The sequence below is a fragment of the Hirundo rustica genome, chromosome 3 (genome assembly GCF_015227805.2).
Source record: "Hirundo rustica isolate bHirRus1 chromosome 3, bHirRus1.pri.v3, whole genome shotgun sequence".
In the NCBI taxonomy this organism is placed as follows: Eukaryota; Metazoa; Chordata; class Aves; order Passeriformes; family Hirundinidae; genus Hirundo; species Hirundo rustica.
Window position 1 is genome coordinate 59,407,327 of NC_053452.1, and position 17,908 is coordinate 59,425,234.

The window sequence follows — 17,908 nt, forward strand, 5'->3', positions numbered from 1 at the left end:
CAGAGGTTTTAAAATGTAGTTTTCACAGCTTGACACTCCCTTAGAGCTAGGACAGGTGGGCACACATTTCAAAGGATCTTTTATTTGCTATTATTCTCTTCAATACTACACTGCAAGTTTGGTAGTGTGCTTTTTGGCTCTGGTATGGATTGTTACAAAGGCTTCAAACTGCTAGCATGGATTTAGGCAGGACTTCAAAAGAACCAGTGCCCATTTTAATACATTGCAGCTCATTATTAGCTTTCATTTTTGTTCTAAGAGACAGATTTCACACTACGTGACAGTGCTAACAAAGCCAAATGTTCCTCTTTCTCCACAGATAAATTTAGGAGACACATATGCTTCAGAAAAACTCCAGATATTCACTGGTAGCACTCAAGAGTTTTGTAATTTGATTCGAAGAGGCAAGCCTAATCTACAACAGCTATTTAAATGGTGATGGCCAAATCCTCACTCACCAGTTTGGGACTACACTTTGTCCCTCAAAACCCATTTCAATTTTGTTCATTGCTCAAATACCTTCTGCTTTTCCTTTTTCAAAATTGTAATAATAACAACTAGTGTTCCCTAATGGTGGTTTGTTCATTGTTCTTTGACTATGCACAAAATCATTATTTATGTCAGCAGTGCCAAGGTCCGTATTATTTGATACAAATTGGAAATTTAGGTATAGGAAGCTTTGCTACATATAGTGTGCTGTATTCCCTGAGAATTCAATTCAACTTCATAATTCCATGGTTATAAGCCCTGTTATAAGCTCAAGAAATGGACTCATGTGAATCTCATGTGGTTTAACAAGGCCAAGTGCAGGGTGCTGCACATGGGTCCAGGAAACTGCCGGTGTCAACACAGGCTGGGAATGAACAGACTGAGAGCAGCCGTGCCCAGGACTTGGGAGTTCTGGTGGATGAGAGGCTGGACATGACCCAGGAATGTGCACCTGGATCCCAGAGAGCCAATTGTATCCTGGGCTGCATCCAAAGCAGCGTGGCCAGCAGGGAGGGGAGGGGATTCTGTCTCTCTACTCTGGTGGGACCCTACCTGCAGTGCTGCATCCAGCTCTGGGGTCCCAGCACAGGAAGGACAGGGACCTGCTGGAGTGAGCCCAGAGGAGGCCACCAAGATGATTAGAGGGATGGAACACCTGTCCTATGAGGAAAGGCTGAGACAATTGGAATTGTTCTTCTGGAAAAGACCTAATTGGGGCTTGCCACGACCTGAAGGTAACATATCAGAAAGATGGAGAGGGACTTTTTACAAGGGCATGTCGTGACAGGACAAGGAAAAGTAGCTTTAAATCAAAAGAGGGTAAGTTTAGATTAGGTATAAGGAAAAAATACTTTACTGTGAGGATGGTGAGGCACTGGAACGGGTTGCCCAGAGCTGTGGATGTCCCATCCTTGGATGTGTTCAAGGCCAAGTTGGATGGGGCTCTTAGCAACCTGCTGTAGTGGAAGGTGTCCCTGCTCATGGCAGGGGCGTTGGAACTAGATGATCTTGAACGTCCCTTTCAACCCAAACCATTCTCTGACACCCACACAGAGTTCCAAAAGGCTTTTATGAACATACCACTTACAACTTATGGCAAAGTTTTGTTTCTTTTTGTTCTGAGGGATTTGGTGAAGCGTTTCCCAATCGACTGCTCTTGCATGCAGTGTTACATTTCTCTTCAGCGAGATAGGGAAAAAAGACATACATACATTTATACATATTTATTGTATCTTTTTAAAAGTAGCATTTGCAGTTACTTTCAAGCATTCACCTCTCTTCTGCTTCAAATGTGCACTTATTGAGAGAAACATCTACTGGCTTCCAAGTCCAAGATTAATACCAATAATAATACATGCCAGAATCAAGCTTCATTGCTTGTTGGCAGCTCCTGTCATCAAAACAGTATACAGTAAGAAGAGTGTAGAAAAGGTCTGTGTAAATCATTCAGCAATAGGCTGGGGCTGGATTAGAGCGACCACAACATCTTCTCCAGTTGAAGCACAACGATTTTCCTGAAGTTCACATTTAATTTTTTTTCTTTTGCATTGAGTAGGTGGACAAGGCAGTTTTTTCTACAGTAGATTCATAAACTGATAATGTAATTGAGCTATCAGAAAGCGTCCAAGGGAGGGCCACAAGGATGGTGAAAGGTCTGGAGGGGAAGCCTTATGAGGAGGGGCTGAGGTCACTTGGTTTGTTCAGTCTGGAGAAGAAAAAACTGAGGGGAGACCTCATTGTGTTCTTCAGCATCCTCACGAGGGGAAGCAGAAGGGCAGGTACCGATCTCTTCACTCTTGTGACCAGTGAGAGGACTGGAGGAACCAGCGTGAAGCTGAGTCAGAGGAGGTTTAGTATAGGTATCAGGAAGAAGTTTTTCACTCAGAGGGTGTTTGGGCACTAGAACAGGTTCCCCAGGGAAGTGGCGACAGCACCAAGCCTGACAGAGTTCAAGAGGCAATTGGACAAAGCTCTCAGTCATAGGGTGTGATTCTTGGGGTGTCCTGTGCAGAGGCAGGAGCTGGACTCGGTGATCCTGATGGCTCCCTTCCAACTCAGCATATTCTACGATTTATCTACAGGAAAACATTTGCTGTAGACCTTTATATTTAGAAATGTATTCTCTTCATGTAACAACAAGAAAATACTTGAAGTCTGGCATGTAGTTAAGAGAACTGGGAACAAACCAAATTTCATCCTCAGGTAAACATATGTAACTACTATAGATTTCAATCTAACCCACGCACAAAGTTTTACACATACTACAAACAGAAACAGAAGGTATCAGCAAAAGACTATTCTTACATTGTTTCAAATTAATTTGCAACTATACATTTTTAATTGTAATATAAAAAGGGAAGGAATATAACAGAACAGCTATGAAGAGAATTATTTTCCAAACTTTTATTTGTGCACATTCATCAGGTGAAAAAGATAACTTTTACAGCTTCTTTGGTGCCCAATATTCAGCATACAAAAATGTAAAAGACTATTCACAAATAAAACACAAGCTCAAGCTAAAAAAAAAAAAAAAAGGTCTTAAAAGTAGTGCACATCGTGACAGCTTTGCTTATGAATACACAGAAATTACTGCAAAAATAAATAGAATGTCTTTTTAAAAGCAGCAATTTCATATCTTGTAAACTTCCGTTTTTACAATACAGCACTGTTAAGAGTAAAATCCAAAAGAACTGGAGTCTATACTGTGGCCATGAGCAAGTAAAAGAGTCTGTATTCCTCTGCTATGGTTGGTCCAGTTTTCCTTTTTGCTTTTAGTCCAATGTGCAGCAGTCTTTGAAGGTGCTCGGTTAGGGAACCTAACCATCAAGTGGTGAATTACAAAATTTATTTCCTGCTTTCAAACACGAATGGATAAATCTGTTCCACAGCACTGGCAACAGCCTTTACGTTTGGCCCTGAGACAAAATTAAAAAAAAAAAAAAAGGCAGTAGGAAAGAGAAAACTCAAGGAATCAGAAATTAAAACAACAACAGTACCTTTAAAAAAACCTTTATATTATTAGCAATCACAACTTCATACCACAGACAGTAAGTTCTCCCCCCATTTCTCCTAACTTAACACAGGTTTTATCTGATCACTTTTCACGTGAAAGTCTTTTCTTGTGAGTAAACCTGCAAGATGTTCTATATTTGTCAATGGATAGATTATAATTAAACAATACCGTAATTTAATTTCATAACAACTTGTCTGATTTTCAATTTACTGGCTTAAACAGCCCAGAGAAGAGGTTGAGTGGCAGAGGTAAAATAAGTTCTTTTACTTATGTCAATCTTCTAGGAATTTGTATCTCTTCAAGCCTAGCCACTTTTAGCTCTTGCTTTAAAAACCTACCAACAAAAGCTACTGTTAAATAATGCTGGATTTAACTGAAGTACATTTCAAGTAAGGTTATTTTAGATTTGAGAATTGCAGACTACTACTTTCTATCCCAGGTTTTGCAAATAGCTTCATCATTGACCTCAGGAAAAAAACAGCAAGCCAGGGAATGGTTTTGTCATCTCAGGATGGAGCATATGAAGGTTATCTAACATGATCTATGAGTATCCAGGTAAAGAAAAGGAAAAGTGACCTAGCAATGCTTTCTGGTGGTACCAGACCACTTCACACAATGAAAAATTAAGATTGCAAATAAGTGAGTACTAACATCACAGAAGATATTAATTCTGGATAGAAGCTTGGTGATGCAGATAAAGGAGAACAGCAATTTCTCACATGCCTTGAATGAGTAGGAACTCAGGGATTTTGTAACCCCACTTTAGACTTCAAAAGTTTCTTCCAAGTATAGAGAACTGTTCAAAATTAAGTAATTGTTGTTTTACATGCTCAGTCAGAAAGCAAATGGACAAGAATAGGATTCTTCCTATATTTTCAAACTGGTCAAACAAGCACTCAGCTAAAACAAGCCTGGTGAAAGATACTTGTCTTCTGGGTAGATACTGCACCCTTCTTAAATTTGGCTGCTATTAGAAAGAAAAGTTCTCAGGAAAGGAAAAACCTTCAAAAAGTGAGAATATGAGTAGGCAAATAGTTCCACCAAAACCATACTAGTCTCTCTAAGGCTGAAGAGATGTAAAAACTGGATGATCATTCTACGGCATATAAGAGAATGAAAAAACAAAACAACACAACCCCCCTAAACAACCCCCTCATTTCTCAGTTAGGAGTCAAAGAAACAATACTTCTTTATATTACATGCTAGTGATTTTTATTATCTTTTATGAAAGTAAGAAAATCGTTTTATACTTGTCCCATAGAAAGAACCCACCTTCCTGGGTTTTTTGTAACATTTCTAATTATGTATCTCAAATAAAATTCTCCGAGTCAAAGGTATTACAAGTACTAGTACTACAGAAACATGAATCTTTAAAAGAAACTTCATCTGAATGCACTTGAGAAGGAGTGCACTAAGGCTGAAAAGTAATTTAAAACATTTTTAGGATAAGAAGTGTAAGACTGGATATTTTTTTTCCTCTAGAAGAGAGACAAAGCAGAAGCCTACAAAATCAACAGAGGTCTGAGGTAATTTTTCAAACTCACTGCAACAATTAAACTAGAAGGATGCAAAACTTCTATGTTTGCCATATTTACCTTCATATTTGAAAGGAAAATTCTGAAAATATAAAAGTGATTTTGTAAGCAATGAAGTAGTAAGAAACTTACAGAGAAACTGAATCTCATTAGGAGTCTGACAAGGCATGCTGAGAGCTTTTTATTACTGTAGTGATACTAAGACTTCTTATTTATTTTAAATTTAGTTCCTAGTTTTGGCTAGACCAGTTGCACTGTTCCAAACATATACTGCAATCTTGAAATACTTTTTAGCCCTTCATTTTTAGATTACTGAATCTGACGGAAGTTTGTCTTCTTTAGAAAACACTGCTTCCAATATCTTGTGGGAAATGTTTGGCATAAACATAGGCATTTGTTATGGAATGTGAAGATGTGAAAATAAAAAAATCCTTACCCAGCTTCTGAACCAGCAGCTGAGCTCTAACAACTGCAAGACATAATTCCTGCTAAAGTGATATACAATTATTTTTTTTAGTTCTGTAGCATTTAAACATGTACTCTCTGAAAAACCTGACTTCTTGTACCTGGACACTGGTGGTGGACATCTCACAAGCAAACAGAAAAGAGAATGAAGAATGAAAATGATGAAGAAAGAGGAAAAAAGTGGGACGGCCTCTTCAAGACCGAGGACAATCATGTCTCTGATTACATGGGAAAAATCAATGATGCCAGTGATTCAGTGGTGGTTCTCTTAGTTGAGCTTTTACAGAAGAGAGCACAAGTCTGAAGAACTGTAAATATTGATCAGCTTCATCTATGACAAAATTCTATACTTTCCTATGAGTTTCAATAAATCTGCAGTTTGGAAATATGTATTTATGAAAGGGATGTTAATGCTAAATGCAGTGTAGTTAACATCTCTACAAATGGAAGAAAAAAGGAAGAAAATTCAAATATTTAAAGGTACAGTAATTACCTGCATTCTTAAGTGCTGTCTCACTTTTGGTTCCATTAAAAAAAACCAGACTGTGTACATTCAGTCTAACTTATTTTTTGAACCTACCAATAACAACACTTTCTCTACAACTCTCCTGGCACTTTCACTCAAAAACAAACTAGGTGCTAGCATAGAGAATCTAAATTCTTGGAACATTATCTTTTGACTGTTTTAAACATCTTGCTTTCCCAAACCTACTGGATCTAAAGTTAAACATTCCCAACAAGTTAAATATTTATTTTTTGACATTAAAATACCTGTAACTGTGATACTGCCTGTGGAAAAAATCTGTAAGGTAGCTCTGAGAGATTTTATTCTGTAACACACAGCGGGATGAAGTTCTGGTTCATAACTAGAAAACAAAATGAGAAGTAAAAAAGAGAGATACAGAACTGAAAAATAAAGGCTTAAGAAGTACACCAGAACTAAAATTCTTTAAAATTCTACATACCTCGCATGAGGTCTGTTATTCTTCGTAAATTCTGGCAATCTGATCTCAAAGGGCATGTTGCACACTGCTAAAACATTCACAACTTTAAAATCTGTGAAAATTACCTTTTCAAAAGAAAGGGAAAAAGAAGACATTAGAAATTTACTTTACAGCAAGTCAGACGCATGGGTTGCAAAAAAAGGAAAAGACAAGGATAGTACTTAAAATATTTTGATGAGTCAAAATTAGAACATTGAGACTGATACCTTTCTAATAAGCATCTAAAGAACACTTAAGGGACTCAGATAATTTACATTATCCTTCTGTGGCAGAGTAACTGCTGAATTCGATACCTCACAGTTGTATCATGGTCACTAGAACAGTATGGTTATAGTACAGTTTAAGGATGAGACATTGGAAAGAAACTAAATTTAACAGCTCACAGAACATCAAAGTAAGCAGAGGAAAAGTGATATATTGTTGAGAGCTTCTTTAATGCCTTGTTGCCATAAACCATTTGTACTGAAGCTAAGAATAAGAAAAAAGGTACCAACTGTTTTGCTTTAAATTTCCAGTGGCCAGTAGAGCAAACTGGTTTTCTACCCTGTAACTTTCTGAAACCCAACTCAAACTATTTGAATAACTTTCAGTTATTCTTTACCACAGACACTTCAGACGACAAGAAAACAGCCAATAGACAACTGCTATACAAATAAAACTGCTGCTGAGAGGTCAGTGTTGGCAGTTGTCACTGGGGAAACTTTTGCTCATTTTCTGAGAATGCCTAAACTTTAAATGGCCGTTCTTCAAGCTATACTTTTTAGAAAGATAGTTAGAAAGAAGCAGTTTAATCTTCAAAATATAAACTGCTCACTGTATGACAAAACTTGGTATGTCCACCCTAGAAGTACTGTGCACCTCACTGAATTAACATTCCATTCCAGCTTTAAAGGGCTGGGTCCAAAGTACACATTTGTGACAGTAGGAGTGTCACACTTTGCTGGGGTCTGATGCAGCATTATCAGCATAGGCTGCCACCACTGCCTTCATGTACTATAATCAAAAGTAGTCTCTCCTTGAAAATGACAGCTACTGTGTCTATTTAATTGCCTGTCCCTAAACAGAACCTGTGTGTAAACAGCACAACAGACTATCAGGAAGTTTTTGAGCACCAAATTGTGTCATTTTAAGTAGCTCATGTTGCTGTTTTTCAACCCTGACTATGAAATGCAAGTGTTGTTCCTGACTGGTTATGTTAACCCAAACCCAGATAAAAGAGGGTGTTTCCTGTCCTAAGTATTTTATTTGGCTTATTTCCAGCTGTGCAACATGACAGTGCAGGAGCACTTTTTTTTCCTTCCTATTTAATTTAAAAGGCTCGAAGTTGCCCTTACTAAGATGTAAATGTATCTGCTATTCCATCAGAAACGAATGAGAATTATGTTCAAATTACAGTAAAGTTTCAGCATTTTCCAAATAAATCTTTTGAGATACTGTAAATTTTATCTAAGACGCATCCGTGGGTGGTTCATACATTAAACAAATTTTGTTGTTCATTATCCAGTGAAGAAGCACTGCTCTGAGCTGCCAAACAAAACTCAAATCTACAAAACAAAACAGCTTCTCTTTAGGCAGCATCTGGAAAATGTATTCCGACACAAAAGGGGCATCTGAGTGAAAACACAATAACCGCTAAATCATTATGCTCCCTCTTTGTTTCTTTCTAAAAAATGAACTACCAGCAATTGCTTGAGTCATGCAAGTCCTTTTTCATCAGAATTACCTGAAAACCCAGTTTCTGTAGACTACGAGCTAGTCGTCTGGCACCAAATTTAGCTTCTTCTTCACTATAAAGGAGAAAGAAAAGGGTCTAGCATTAACAAAAACAGAGTAAATAGTTGTGCACATACACAGCACAATAGCTACTCAGACTACAAAATGAACCATTACATAATGTAGCACATCAACCATGTCTCATGGAGAGCCTTTACTTCATCCTACTGTAAGTATTACATTTTAACTAGATAGACATTCCAATGGAGTTCTTCGTGCCCTGTTTGAATAATATCTTGGCACTTGGCTCCAGCTGAAGTGAGAGACATGTTTTAATCATACATGATTTTAAGTACCCTTAACAGATTAATAACATCATGAGTAGTCTGGAGTTAACATCCTGAACAATCTTCTTTAATTTTGGAACAGAGATCATACACAGATGCAAATTCCCTATTTTGCCTTACTTTATCCTCACTTTGAAATGACATATCTTAAAGGAATCCAGCTCTTTAAGAGTTTAGTGAGTGTCAGATGTATCTGAACTGAGACTCTGCTTTTGCTTCTTTCCCTCAGCACTGCAAAACTTGATTAAATTCAGGTGGGGTTTTATGAAAAAATAAGCGATATCCTCAGGAAAGGTCATGGCTTCCCAAATTTCAACTTTCTAAACACACAGAATTCTTAAAAGCTTCTCAAATCTCTTTAGGATTTTCTTAATAAGGTGGTTTTCCCTGCTGCTCTCCCAAGAAGGTTAAACTGATGTTGTTAAGATTTCAACACTGTCTGAGCCAAACACTTCACATAGAAAACTTCCTCCCAAATACATAGCTTGACAAGGATCTACATGTGATCCAGTGTGAGCCAATCTAAGCACCAGCAAGTACCACCTCTTCTTCATCTACAATGTTGTATTTTAAAATACACAAGGATTTAGAGCTAGAGAAAGAATCTCCATGAACTCACCTTGTGGCTCCTGTGCAAATAACTTTTCCTGAGGACCAAATTGTGGCCGTAATCCTAGGTTTCCTAAGCTTCATTAAAACCTTCTAAACAAGAAAAGTAGAAAAATTGGAAATAAGCAGTAATTCAATTTCATACTGAAAAAAAAAAAAAACTGTTACCCCAATCAACTAAAGTTACACTAAAACTCCCTTCAGTTTTGATAGGCTTGAACTGTTCCTTCATCTCTTTCAGTAAATAAAACACCCTAGCTCCTGAGAAGAGCAAAATAAGCATGAAATAGCCAATGATTCAGTGTACACAAAATAGATTAAACGAAGGTATTTTTCACTGAATAAAAACCTGCAACTACAAGCATCATGTTGACTTTTTTCTTATTACAGCGATTTGACATTGCTGACTCCTTATCAAGATATATTTTCTTGACACAGCCATCAAATTTTGTGAGGCAAAACAGACCCTGAGGTGTAAGAGGCCTCATCACATACCTTGTACATAATATTCACCTCACCAAGTGCTGTCTCCTGAGACAGCATTTCATCACTCCCATTACCATACAAGTAGTGTATTAGTGACTAAATACCTACGGCAGAGAAATAGAGAAAGAAAATTCTACTTTTCTCTATCCACCATACACAGGTATTAGGCAGAAGAATGTTAAACTTAAGGAACACTTCTAAAACCAGATAATTGAGGTATGCTGAATCTCTTACCCCAACATCACGCTTGTATATCACATTTGCTCCCTCTAATGCAATCTTCCTCAAGTTTAAATGGCATCTTGTTCTAAAAACACACACTACATTTGTGATTAAAATGTCCAGTGCAACATCACTGTCCGCATCCATTGGGGTGATTTACAACTCAATTTTCCCACCAGCTCACCACGAAGATCACATCCTGAGAAGCAAAAATGATAAAATTAAACATACCAATAAAAAATTGTCTATTAATGCCATTGTATACATTCGTCCCTAAAAAGAGACAAGAAGCAGAAGTTACTACACTCTGACTCATTTAGCAGTGTGAAGGGAGGGGGAAGTCTGCACCCTTCGTCTCAGAAAATAGGAGGTAACTTGTTCAAAGCCAAGTTGCCAGACTTAACAGAAATGAAGTGCATATACACACACATATATATGAGTATTTTAAATTGCCAGTTAAATATGTTACAATTCTTACTAAGTATATTAAGACATTATAAAGATTACTGAAACTTCTTCCATAGCTCCAGTGGATAATCTTTGCTCAGCTCGTTTGAGGATGTCATTAGACACCTCAGGAAAATACACTTCTCTGACTGCTGAAGTTGATAATTCTGAATAGTTTGACATTTGTGTTGGAATGGATGAGCCTATGAATAACTTTGAACTAACACCGGTTACACAAACTGTAGTCTGTAGACAGCCTGCTTCCACAGCTTTCTCATCTTCATCCAGCACTCTTGGCCTATCTCTTCCAGTAATAGCCTAAAGCAAACTGTACAAAGTGTCCTGGTGGCAGCACCAGCCTGGGCTGACCCTCTGCACTGCCCACAGGAAAGCTTGGTACGGGCAGAGTGAGATGGAATGTTTCTGAGAAAAAGCATGGGTAACCGTGGAGGCACAGGATGGCCGCCCAGTGCAGGCACTGCAAACCTAAGGCACCCAGGAAGCATCCAGGCTGCTCATGCACATCAAAGGTGATCCTCCTCACACACACCTCAGCTGGGAAAGACAATCCTAACACCAGCAGCTGGGCTACCACTCATCCCAGCCCAAGAAGGCCGGACATCTGTTACGTAACCATACAAAAGCAAGACAGCAGGCATCTCAAATAGATCTCAGGCGAAGAAATGAGAGGGGACAAGAGCAGGATCAATTGGTATAGAGTGAAAAGGACTCATATAAACAAGTTAGCAGTATTTAATCCAAAATAAACAAGAAGGAAAGCAAAGAACAAAATCAAAGAAAAACTGTCACATATGTGAAATGCTCCACGTGGTCATTGCCATGGAAGAAGCAGGACACTATGCATCAAGAACAATAACTTATCTAACAGACTGTGATGTATTTATATAACTTTAAATGTTTTGGTCTTATGTTCTATATTGGAAATCTTCAAGATACATTAATGTTGTTATCAGTATTTTCATCTGACTATGCTTTCCTAAACGTCATGCCATAGTCTGTAATCGAGAACTCAAGGTGCATCTTTGACTACTGCTCACTGACAACACAGAAGAAACAAACTACACGGCAGATGTGCACAACGTACTGGGTCAGCTGCTGTGGTGGTTACTGCTTACACTCTGCAGCTTGTTCCCTGCTGGAAGAATTATTCTGTCATTGTTGGCTTGTCCAATATAAGAAAAGGCAAGATGGATGATAATACAGAAAAGAGATGAAGAAACAGCAAGAGAAAAACAGAAAAAACAAAGGTTACGTGTGGGGGTGGAGGGAATGCAGGCAAAGAAGAGAACAAACAGTAACTAATTAGTACTCCCGGATCCCTTTTTAAATCTTTTTTATTGAACCAAAAATTACACAAATCCTCAAAGTTAGAAATTACTTATCCCATCTGGTTTTGATGGACTACTACAGATTGGGCAAGTAATTTATGGCACCAGATCCAAAGATAGCACATGTACAGATTTTGAATGGCATGCAGGCAGGGCCAGCACAGAGCTGGAACCCGTGGCATCTTCAGAGAGGCACTTGTTTTCACCCTGGCCCTAACTCCTGGCTCTTGCTGAGTTAATATACTGGAATCCAGGAAAGATTGTCAACAAGATACCTCCAATCAGCAGCGTTCCCAATTATGGGCGAGCATTGGTGGCACACTCAGCCTCTACATTCTGAAAGAGCATCAGCATAACATCATTGAAAGGTTGCTAACATCTAGCCAAACCATGGTATTATATGATAATGTCCCCATAAAACATGGCTTATCTTAAAAAGATCCAGGGAGAAGAGTCACATGCTCATTCAGAACAAAAGAAAAAGTGGTTGAAAAGAGAGGAAAATTACAATTTAAAAGGAAAGATGTATTATTAAGGCAAAAGGGCTGCTATGGAGCTGTCAGTAAGGCTGTTTTCAGCAATTACAATGTATCTTACTTAGAAGTACAATCTACTTGCATGGATATTAAGAGAAAAATTACACAGATTACAGTGGTGTGCCCCCATTTTAATTAGCCATGTTCTGAAAGCTCAAGACAACAGACACTAAGGGAGAGGCTTTTCAATTTGAAATTGTATATATTATGTCAAAGATTTTGAACACACCAATTCCTATTAAGAATACAAAGTTAAAACTTTTCCAAGGAATGGTTTGGAAAGACTGGGTAACCAAAATGTTTCTAGGCTTGGATACTTGTGATCAAGCGGTAAGAAAGTATTAGCATATCACAGTCTTTGATTTAAGCATTCATTTTAATGCTTCACACCTTACTTACAACAAAGGAAAAAATAATCTACAGAGAAGATGTCCTGTTATCTTTCTTTTGGAAACCTTAAATAACTTCAAATTCAGAGGAACCGTGAGAATAAAAGCATCTTAAACTTTCTTAAAAAAAAAAAAAAACAAACAAACAAACAAAAAAAAAACCACAAAAAACACCATGGCCTACATTAAAAAAAAAAAAAAAAAATCTGAAGAACATGTTTACAAAAAAGGTCTAGCAATGTCCAAGAAAGAAAGATGCTGCTCTTATTTACACATATCTCCAGCAAGCATGACCAGCTGGAACATTCTGATCCTCCTCTTTCCCAGCTGTCTCTTGTATTCTCTGCTATTCATACACAGTACCGTAGCTGTGACTGGTATTTCCCAAAACCTGAATTTCTCCATTTCCATATCTTTTCTGCAAAATGGGGAAAATACTGCTCCTTGCATATAAGCCTATTTATATTTCATACTTATGGAGTTACACTTGCAGAACAGAGAGGCTGAGTAGAAACCAAACATCTGTTTTTTTCCAGTTCTGGATTTGCAAATGCTTAAGTTGATTTTATTGAGCTCAGCTTAGGTTTTGTTGATTAATTTTGCCCTTTGAAGGTTCTCTCATCTGAACGGTAAAATTTTGGCAGTTTAAATCTCATTTCTAAAATGATGCTTTGCCAGCTAATGCTAATTTAATAATAGATTAAATTTGAAAATGATTTGTCTACATGTACAGCATTTCTTTTAAATTATGTACTTCATTTGACTTTCTCCCCCACAAAAAACCAGCTAACTTTGATTTCAAGTTGTTTCCCACCAGCTTAACACATCTACCCCGAAAGAGGAAACATGTTTAAATACAACTCTGCAGAAGTTTGCATTGTTTTATCAGGGAAATTTTAGAAGACTGCTCTTTCTTTTCAACATAGATTTCAGGGATACATCTGGAATATTACCCTAAGTGGGGGGGTGGGGGGAAGGGAAAGGAAGGACAAAATTGTAGATAGATTAAGCATGATAATTAACACAAAAATAAAAACAACAACAAAAGCTAATGCAAGGATATTTGACACTGTAAGGTATCCTGCACTGAAACCAGAGAAGCTCCACAGAATAAGAAATACTTTGGAGTGAGGAGTGAACACTCAAATTCTTAAAGTATTATCTCTACATCCACTGTTAGAATCACAGACATACTATTTTAGATACTCTATAAACACACGCAAAGACAAAACACCCTGCACGGAAACCTTACAATCCTAAAAAAGCCAGCACACTGTCTTCAGAAAGTTCCAAACCAACCACAGCACCACCATCAAAGAAAAAGGAAAGGCACTTGGGATGGGGTATATAAACATAGTATTATTTTAAGCTCTTGACTACCTTTGATCCAATAAACTCGGAGCTATAAAGGTAGATGAGGGATATCTAACAATGGTTACGTTAATGTCAGAACAGTTTAATAAACACCTTTTTCACTAGCAGTCTAAGTATAAGCAACTTTTACTGCTTCTTTTTAACTTTCTCCAAAGCAGTTCACAAACTGACCAACTCCACAAACGATTCCAACAGCCCAGCTGAAGGGATATTGGTCACTACTGTGTCAGTAGACATTTGTCAAACTAATGCCTGAAAGGCATCTTTGAAGAAGTTAACATGAACCTCTACAGGACGTTCCCATATGAGAATGGAGAATAAACAAAGCCTGTCAGGAATGGAGAGAGATGATTACATCCTTCCACTAAAGATGTATTTTTAAAAGATTTGTGTTCAGCCCCTCAGGAAACAAGTCCATATGAAACCCTGGAGGTGACAGACCTCTGAAATTTGCTTGAACCCTTAAACACAGTATGGTCACAGTGGCTGGTGAATGACTGCCTGAAACCAAGAGCAACATAGCTACTTACTGTCCGTGCAGAACATCCTCTGTTCCAAACAACTTTCTTAGTTCCAGCCACTGAGCTAGTGGGGCATGCATTGCAACTTTCTGTTGCAATGGCAAGTTAAACTGTGCCTAAAGCTAAAGGCCATCTTGAAGCTACTATTCTCACCTTTCAGGATTTGCAGAGTCATGACTATTTATATTTTGCGGGAGAAAACGTTCAAATATGTGCAAAGCCAGTATCAAAGCAAGGATTTGCTCAATTAGATCTAGGCACAGAGTGATAATATCAGCTATATCATAAGCAAGTAGGACTTCAATCCCGCTCTTGGATAAGCCTACTGCATCTCCATGGGGTCGTCCAACACAAATCCATTTGGAAGAATAAAAACAGTGTATAGGGCAAGACAAGGAAGCATACTTTAAATAATTCATAACATGCCATTTTCCTCAAATCTTTCTCTCATCAAAACATGAATTCACATTCAAAGCAAGATACACTTGAACTCAAGTTTGTGCCATCTTTCCCTGAGAACATCCAGGAATACCTGAATGCCAAACATTAAAAAGAATCCTTTTGGTCTTCATAACACGTCGAAAATCATCGTTAGCACGACAAAAGTCTGAACCAACAACTTTGGTGGCCATTCCAAAATGATAAAACGTCTAAGAAAAGTAAAAATGTTTAGCCGTAACAACATGTTTTAAGGCAACGGGTAAGCCTCTCACCACCACTCAGTCAAACATTTTTACCATTTGCACGTCCCAGCTGAGGAAGCGCGAGCACCCTTCCCATTCCCGCTGCCGCGAATCTCACTCAAAGCCCTACATGCACCAGCGTCACAACGCTCAGGTCAGTAACTATCTCTTCTCCCCCCTCAACCCCGGCCCGAAACTTCTGCGACCGGCACGGCACGAACAAAGCGCAGGCAGCAAGACGGCCTGGCCACGCCGAGCTCCGCCGCTCGGCAGCGCCGGCTTGTGCGGGCATCGGCCGCCGCAGGGCACGGGGCCGACACAAAGCCCTCGGGGCCGGGCGCGGGCCGGAGAACGGGCTGTTCCCCCGCAGGATGCCCTGCCCCTTCCTCCCCGTCCCTGCCCCGGCCACGCACACCCTCTCGCCCCGGGCGCGATCGGCACCGCGGCGGGAGGCACCGGCCGGGCCGCGGCGAGGCGGGGGAGGCCCCGCGTCGCCCCTCTCACCTCGGCCGGGCAGAGCGGCGGCGGAGAGGGGCGGAACGCGGGGGCTCAACGGCGGCGGCGGCTCCTGCCGGGCCGGGCCCGCGGACCCGAGACGGCGGCGAGGGGGAGGAGGAGGAGGAGCGCGGCCCGTCGGCGGGCGGCGGCCGTTACCGTGCGGGTGGGCGGCCGGGCGGCGGTCGGGGCAGGGCAGGGCAGGGCAGGGCGCAGCGCGGTGCCGGTCGGTGGGTGCCGGTCGCCCGGCGGCGTTCTGGGTGCTGGGCCGACTCCCTGCGACAATAAACATCCCCCAGCGCCGCGGGCATAGACGCGGCGCGGCTAGAGCGGCCGCCGGAAGTCACGGCGGCGAGAGGGAGGGAGGGAGGAGGGGAGGGGAGGGGGCCGCGCTTGCAGCGTTTCCGCTGTCGTTCACCGCCCCCAGAGCCGCCGTGCGCCCCGGCATGGGCCCGCCGTGCGCCCCGGCATGGGCCCGCCGTGCGCCCCGGCATGGGCCCGCCGTGCGCCCCGGCATGGGCCCGCCGTGCGCCCCGGCATGGGCCCGCCGTGCGCCCCGGCATGGGCCCGCCGTGCGCCCCGGCATGGGCCCGCCGTGCGCCCCGGCATGGGCCCGCCGTGCGCCCCGGCATGGGCCCGCCGTGCGCCCCGGCATGGGCCCGCCGTGCGCCCCGGCATGGGCCCGCCGTGCGCGGCTCCGCACGGAATCACGGAGCGGGGCGCGTCGGAAGGGACCGCAGCGGCTCATCTGGTCCGACCTCCCTGCTCAAGCAGGGTCGTCCCAGAGCACACGGCACAGGATTGCGTCCAGACGGTTCTTGAGTATCTCCAGTGAGGGAGACTCCACAACCTCTCTGGACAACCTACTTCAGTGCCTTATTACCCGCACAGTAAAGTTCTTCCTCATGTTCAGCTGGAATTTCCTGTGCATCAGTTTCTGCCATTGTCTCGTGTCCTAAAGCTTGTAAAACTGATAACCGGCTTCGGCTCCCCCACGTCCAAGGCAGCACCTTTGCCAGTGAAGCCGCTGGAGAGCTGATGCAGTGTTCGGGCGTTGTGAACACTCGTTCCCACTGGTGAATGACTGCCTGAAACAAAGAGCAGCATAGCTACTAGTGTCTGTGCAGAGCATCCTCTGCGCCAAACAACTTCCTTAGTTCCAGCCACTGAGCTAGTGGGCCGTGCATTGCAACTCTCTGCTGCAGCACACACACAGCCTTTCTGTGGCGCGCTGGCCTTGGCACCCCTTTAGCTTGCTGCAGCCTCCTCGGTCTCTGGCCTGGCCGCTCCACACGCACTCTCTGACTGAACTGAGCGGTCAGCGTTGGTCTGACAGGAGCCAGCAGGCGTTAGTGCTTGCCGCAATAGCACACTGCCAGTATTGCTGCTCCATACATGCATGTTGCATTGCAGCAGGACTCTGGTCACTGTCTCTTGTATTAAAAAATATTTTAATTTTAGGCTTTTTAAAATTATTATTTTTATTTGAAGTGATTTTAATTTGGTATTGAAGGGATGGTCCACAGCAGTAATCTGTGGGAGCATGGTGTAGGAGCAGACTGCTCACCCCAAGTGAAACAAAGATGTGAACAGGTGACTGAGAAGTCTCAAATATGCCTGAGTCCCATGAGTTCTGCATGGCTCTCAGAACTTTTTTTGGTGATTCTGATGTTAAAATGACTGAAGTAAGACTGCTGCTTTGCTCTCTTTCAATGTGCAGATTGTTTCATCCTTGCAAAGTGAGCACATGGTGCACGCTTAGAGGGCAGACAGAGTGGGACATGTGGACACAGTGCCTGGATGGCGCTGGTTCACTTTGTCCAGGACATTCCTCTAAATCTGGCACTATCTCACCTGTGCTGTCTGTCGGGAGTAGAGCCTGTGGTGAGCTACCTTTCAGCTACATTTACATTTTCTCTTGGAAAAGCTCTTGTGCTTCACACGGGAGCCCAGGAATGTGCCTGCAGTTTGGCCCATTAAGGACTCATCACCCAGAGTGATGGATGAAACAGATGTCAAGTTGACTTCAGATTTATAAAGAATATTGGTCTTTACGTAAATATATATATATATATATATATATATATATATATATGGGTTTACTGCAGAGTATTCACTGAATTGACAAATTTCTGAAACTGGGAGTCTGGGAGTATGCACTTCGCTAATGTGACGTGGTAGCAAAAGAGCTTTAATTAGGATAGAAGGAACAGTATCAAATTCAAATTTTG

At 41.3% G+C, this 17,908-nt stretch overlaps 1 protein-coding gene across 3 annotated transcripts; it reads right to left on the bottom strand.

The window, feature by feature from the left end:
• Window positions 1-1,539: 1,539 nt before the first annotated feature.
• On the bottom strand, window positions 1,540-16,001 carry TBPL1 (TATA-box binding protein like 1). 3 transcript variants are annotated; one of them, XM_040058751.2, is made up of 7 exons: window positions 15,837-16,001; window positions 9,896-10,082; window positions 9,186-9,268; window positions 8,230-8,293; window positions 6,468-6,571; window positions 6,274-6,368; window positions 1,540-3,404 (listed from the first exon to the last, which is right to left on the bottom strand). In XM_040058751.2, the coding sequence occupies exons 2-7, from the start codon at window positions 10,028-10,030 to the stop codon at window positions 3,334-3,336; spliced, it is 552 nt and encodes a 183-aa protein (XP_039914685.1). In that variant the 5' UTR covers window positions 10,031-10,082; window positions 15,837-16,001; the 3' UTR covers window positions 1,540-3,333. The 3 variants fall into 3 exon arrangements, with proteins under 3 accessions (XP_039914685.1, XP_039914684.1, XP_039914686.1); XM_040058750.2 differs by lacking the exon at window positions 15,837-16,001 and adding an exon at window positions 15,687-15,764; XM_040058752.2 differs by lacking the exon at window positions 15,837-16,001 and adding an exon at window positions 15,237-15,365.
• Between the last annotated feature and the right edge of the window lie 1,907 nt (window positions 16,002-17,908).

Excerpts from the sequence above, each read along its gene's own strand:
- TBPL1 (XM_040058751.2), bottom strand. The coding sequence starts at position 10,030 with ATGGATGCGGACAGTGATGTTGCACTGGACATTTTAATCACAAATGTA. Across the intron at positions 8,294-9,185 it reads ATTTGCACAGGAGCCACAAG|TGAAGAAGAAGCTAAATTTG; the intron begins GTGAGTTCATGG and ends TCTCCTTTATAG. Across the intron at positions 6,572-8,229 it reads TACAGAAACTGGGTTTTCAG|GTAATTTTCACAGATTTTAA; the intron begins GTAATTCTGATG and ends TCTTTTGAAAAG.